We start from the raw sequence: 5,884 nt of genomic DNA, 5'->3' as shown, positions 1-5,884 counted from the left end.
TTGTAATAAAGATTAATAATTAATTGAAGAAACAAAAAATTTCAAGAAATAAAAGACTTTTAATTTTTAAAATGATAACTCAATTGATTAAATTTTGTGAGACTTTTTTTAAAAAAAATAGTTGATTAAATTTTTTTTCTAAAATAAATAAATTTAGTCTCACAGCCGATTGTGTTTTTTCTACTCAAAAATCTCAACATATTATTTTCAATCTAAATATAAGGTTACTTAAGTTGAAATTGGGATATGGAATAATTTTAAAGATTAAAAATGAGAAATTTAGTAAAAATTTGATAAAATTATAAGATATAAGATAAAAAAAAATTAACGGTAAAGATTAAGGTTTGACAAGGAAATCAAAATAATAAAAATATATATTAAAAGGCAATTTAAAAAATATATTACATAAGTACTAAACAAACATGACCATTAAATTATAAACACATAATAATAATAATAATAATAATAATAATTATTATTATTATTATTATTATTATTATTATTATTATTATTATTATTATTATTATTATTATTATTATTGTAATTAGTCACAATCTATTATTAACATTCAAATATATTTGTCGCACTTTTATACTTTCGGGGACTAAATTTTGTATTGTCATCTTTGAGAGATATGTCATCGGAGTGAAAAGATGAAAAGTCAAAAAAATATTATGACAAATATGTCTCTATGGTGGCAATCCACGTTGGCCATCATTTCAGTGACAAATTGTCCTTTTGTGTCACATAGGCGACTTTATTAACGGCGGATGTAAGTTAACGGTAGGATATATTTGTCGCATTTTTACACTTTCAGGGATTAAATTTTGTATTTTCATCTTTCAGGGGCACATTTGTCAGCGAATTATACATTAAGGGACAAAAGTGGCTATATACCTTAATTTTTAATTAAAACATGTTAAACAAAATTTAATAAAATAAAATTCATTTTTAAAACTATCTAGCATATATAATAATTATGTAAGTTTAATTAATTGATAGTAGATTAAAAGAAGAAAAAAAAGAGGCATGAAACCAACTGAACCAAATCGCAAAGGATTAGTTTGGCTAGGATCGAATTTGATGTTATATTTAAATTGAACCAAATTAAACTATATTTTTATTTTGTATTTGGTCAAATGACTTTTTATCTAAAAATCGAATCTACCATGAATAACGCTAATTGTATCACTCATTTTTCTTTCAAAACTTAGCCACCTGATACCTTACCTTTCCAGCCATAAATACCAAACATTTACTCCCCACCCTTCTAGGCAGTAATTCCAACCATAAAGCATACAGTATTTAATATGTATAAAAAGTGATTTTTTTTTTACTTTATAAGTGTTATTAGGTTTTTTATGTAAATTTGTAATAATAAAAACACTTGTATATATAATTGTCACACACAAACAAGTTGAAAATCACTTTTAATTAAAAAAAGCACATTTTATAATTGTAACCAAGCATGAAACAGATTCTGCTTATTTAAAAATCACTTAAATAAATCATTTATTTAAAAGCACTTAAAAATAAATCTTATTTGCTTCTTAAAAAAGCATTTATATAAAAGGCTATCTTCTTTAAAAAAAAAATTAAAGTTCAAACAAATTAATCCCTAATCATATTTTATCTTCTTAATTCCCAAATATTAGATATGATTAAGTAAGATATGATTAATTATGATTAGGATATAGTTAGGATATGATAAGATTTGATCCCCTAAGATTTCATATATAAGATAAGGTGCAAAAGCTGAGCTAGACATCCTTTAGACTTTGGGTTGGATCAATTGGCTCACAATCTATTGGGTCAAGCAATAAACTCGACCCATTGGACTCAACCCAATGGAAACCATGATGTATAAAAGTTATTAGACATTTTATAGGTAAATAATTTACATGATGCAAATGTTCAATTATCTTACATATATGCTGATATTTTAATTATAAGTATTCATGTGAGTACCTTCCTTTCTCTTATTTATGAAATTAAATTATTGATTAAAAGAAAATTATTTATCAACTCGGATATTAATCTACTATATTATCATGTGTATCAAAATAAAAAAATATCATTTATAATATATATTTATGAAATTAATTTCTGAATTTACAAATATTTAAAATGAATTTTAAATTTTATTTTATTGATAATATAATTAGTATCTAATCTATAATTGAATGATCATAATTGATTGTTAAATCTGATTTATAATTTTCTAATTAGTTATTCCAAGTTTCAATAATACATATAAAATATTGTAAAGCATTTAAATTTTATTTTATTTATAGTGAAAATATAAATTGAAATATTAAATATGGCATAATTCAAGGTATCGGATACATAAGATATTTAATTTCTGGCACGTGAAATTAAATTTCATTTTCTACGTATGATCACAAATGATAGTTGAATTGCAGGTGTTATTATATTTTTTTAATTGTCTCTATGGTCAACAAGAGTTTATAAACAGAGAGGATGGATCCTTCTATCCTAAAAGTAATTATGTGAATTACTTTTTATCTTCATCAATCATTTTCTTAATATCTAATAATTACTTATTATAACCATTACATCAAATAAATTATGAGAATAAAAAATAACGTATATATATATATATATATATATATATTATAAATTTTAATATAATGTTTAAAGTCTAAAATATATATCCTATATAATATTAGTATTTATTTTTATTTCTAAGTTAAATGATTAAGTTTGACGATTTGGTATCTCTATTTAAAATTTATTATATAAATAGTATAATATGATGTAAGAAAATATGTACACATTATTAATATCCTTATATAATAATTTATATTTAATCTATTATATATTTATATTGATAATCCTAATATATTCATGCGCAATTATACTAGTTTATGAAATGAGATAAACATATTATATTCATGTATTTATTGTAAAGTCTCCCGTTGTTTTGTCAAATGATCAATCATCACAAATACTAATTAGAATTTTTATATACCGTCCTAATTAATCTGATACATTCAGGATATGTATCATTTCTTGGTTTTTCTTCCTTATTTATAATTTATGACTTACTAATTACTAGTCGTATTATCAATTAATCACCTAATTAATTTGACATTCCTTGTGCAATTCTCCTCTATCAGAACAATAGTCATACAACAAATGTTTCTTCCTCACATCTTCGTATGCTCTCTGTTGTTGAGAGTTTAGTTTCCAATGTTTCTTGTCATTCCACCATAAATAAGGAGAATAGCAGGCATGTTTGTTGTAATTTTGGGTTTGGCAACCATGAATATTGAAACCTTGAAACTGAGCAGTGAAGGGTGCTTGCTTCCAGTCAATTCTCTTCCCATTAGATGCCCAAGGTTCACCATTCCATATGCTAGCCGTAACGTGCATTTGTTGTGAAGGAAAACTCACTCCCACATTGGAGTAGTTCTTGAATACTCTAATTGGTATTTCATCCACGTAAAACCTGAAAACAATATTGAAGAACCCCGAAAAAATATTAAACGAAGTTTAATTATTATTATCCTTTTATAAATTAGGTTTATATTTAGTAAGAAAAAAAATCACACGGTGCTCAAGAAATTTTCTAGTTTATAAAATGTTGTACTACTTTGATAAACTCAAACATATACTCATCTATATGTTCCCTAAATTATACGTATAGAATAGCTATTGTTTTTTCAATTAGCTAGTGAGTGGTGACTGGAGCTGTCAATTTGCCCCTAGGGTCAACTTACTTGGTCACCATAATAGCCTTAGGGTTTAGCGCACCCAATGACAGGGCCTAAGCGTCTCCAACCCACATAGTCCCACTTAATATGTGGGATAAGATCTGGATTAGTCTATGGATTATGTTATTTCAAAAAAATAAATTAACTATAAAAAAAATATTTTCAACAAGAATAATTTTAACTAGGCCTCAACCGTTCTAATTTTAACTGGGTTGGAGTTTGAGTCAGATAGATATATTAGGACAAGTTCATAATTAAGACAATTGAAATATATAATTCAACAAGAGAAATAGCTTACACTATTTGATGTTGGTTCCAAAGGACTCCATAAGTATGAAAAATAATTGTTGGATCAAACCAGAGGCTATGCCTTTGCTCTCTTCCTCCTTCATCATTTGTAAAAACATTGGTCTGCAAGGTATGAGGCTGTCCATTGTTGCCCAAGAATTCAAAGTCAATCTCGTCATGTTTTGCTCCCAAATGTTTATAGGCAGTTGAAGTCAGCTACAAACAGAAAAATAAGAAGAAAATATTCAGTTAAGCGAGATATATATATATATATATATATATATATATATATATATATATATATATATATATATATATATATATATATATATATATATATAAAAAGGAGGGATCAACTTATTCCAAGAGTAATTGTTTGAATTACTCTTCATCTTTATTATTCATTTCAAGAAAAATAATAATTAAAATAAAGAATAATTCTTTTAATGTTACTCTTAAAGTAAGTTAGTCCCTCCTATATATATATATATATGAGCATGCCTCAAGAACTCAATGGATCAATAAAAGGTCAAATTCACACATAAAAGGCTGTCACAACTCCTCTACAGTCCTTGTTGGGTATCTTTATTCTCATTTGGAAGAATCCAGAAGCATACTCCAATTTTGATCTGAAACCAGCCCCTACACCCATTAAACTATAGTTAGAAAAATTTAAAAATTAAACTATACCACTCTTTTCCATATATACCATAAGCTACTACACCCATGTATCTGCTAAATTTACACTGAATGATTCATGCAATCAATATCTCCTAGTACAATAATATATACCTTGTCTTTATTTTATATAAGAAAACTCTCTCGTTCTGAGCATAAAAGACTTTATATTAACATAAGATTCTTGCATATTCTATAACTGTGAACATTTGTACAAAATGATCGTTAAAGCAAAAAGCATAATCTTTTTTATCTATATACGAGCATAATAGCATGCATATATATACACATCGATCTTTAGAGCGCATGGTCACTTTCTTTTAATCAAGCACGCACTATTCAATGAAATTAAACCACAAAGTTCTATACATACAAACCTGAAGTCTTATCAATTGAGAGTTGAACTTCTCTACCATGCTGTAGAAAGAAGATATGATGCTTTCCCCATGCAATCTTGTAGTTCTGTTGGAAGCTAACTTCAAAAGCTTCTCTAGCATAAGCTATACCCAGTGCCACAAAGAGAAGAAGGACAAAGCAGAAGCTGCAAATTAAATAGTTTCCCGGTTTATAAATTACCAAAAAAGCAAAAAGAATTTACAGACAAAAAAGCTCTTCGTACTGTATATACTCTAACTAAGATACTTAGATATACATGCGTACGCACTTACTTTTGTTGCTTCTGCAGTTGAGCCATTATGTCAAACAAAGTAGGCACCACTATTTTTGTGTGGCCCGTTTCTTGTGATCATTGTAATTTATATATAGCAATGAATATGGATTATATAGAGTATCACAGGGTAATGAATCTTAACTACATTTCCATGTCAAAGAAAAACTTTGGGTGAGATTGAAGTGAAAGTGTAAAGTGAAAGATACATTTGATTAAAGCAAAACACAAGTTGTGGCTCATAAGCATGTGAATGTCCTATTTATTCCTTCAAGTTGTTCTATTTTCACGTTACTCTTGTGCCTTGTGAAAGGCCCTTCCTTGTTACTATGTACCACTGATCACCCGTCTAAAGTTGGATATCTAGAGGCGGCTCTTACTGTGTACGTACACGTAAAAAGATATATTCTATCAATTTTTGTGATAGATCATCTTCCACTAATCTTTCACATGCATTATATTATCCGGAATTTGATAACTGGTTTTCCTTTACCTCTCTCAATCTTCTACTTAA

The 5,884-nt window shown here is 26.9% G+C and overlaps 1 protein-coding gene across 1 annotated transcript; it reads right to left on the bottom strand.

The window, feature by feature from the left end:
* Nucleotides 1-2,885: 2,885 nt before the first annotated feature.
* On the bottom strand, nucleotides 2,886-5,516 carry LOC100799673 (xyloglucan endotransglucosylase/hydrolase protein 2). The gene is made up of 5 exons (XM_003551339.4): nucleotides 5,372-5,516; nucleotides 5,081-5,244; nucleotides 4,567-4,667; nucleotides 4,036-4,241; nucleotides 2,886-3,472 (listed from the first exon to the last, which is right to left on the bottom strand). Exons 1-5 carry the CDS (start codon nucleotides 5,395-5,397, stop codon nucleotides 3,100-3,102), a joined length of 870 nt encoding a protein of 289 aa, XP_003551387.1. The 5' UTR covers nucleotides 5,398-5,516; the 3' UTR covers nucleotides 2,886-3,099.
* Between the last annotated feature and the right edge of the window lie 368 nt (nucleotides 5,517-5,884).

The sequence above is a fragment of the Glycine max genome, chromosome 18 (genome assembly GCF_000004515.6).
Source record: "Glycine max cultivar Williams 82 chromosome 18, Glycine_max_v4.0, whole genome shotgun sequence".
Classification (NCBI taxonomy): Eukaryota; Viridiplantae; Streptophyta; class Magnoliopsida; order Fabales; family Fabaceae; genus Glycine; species Glycine max.
This window is presented reverse-complemented; position numbering and strand designations above follow the sequence as displayed.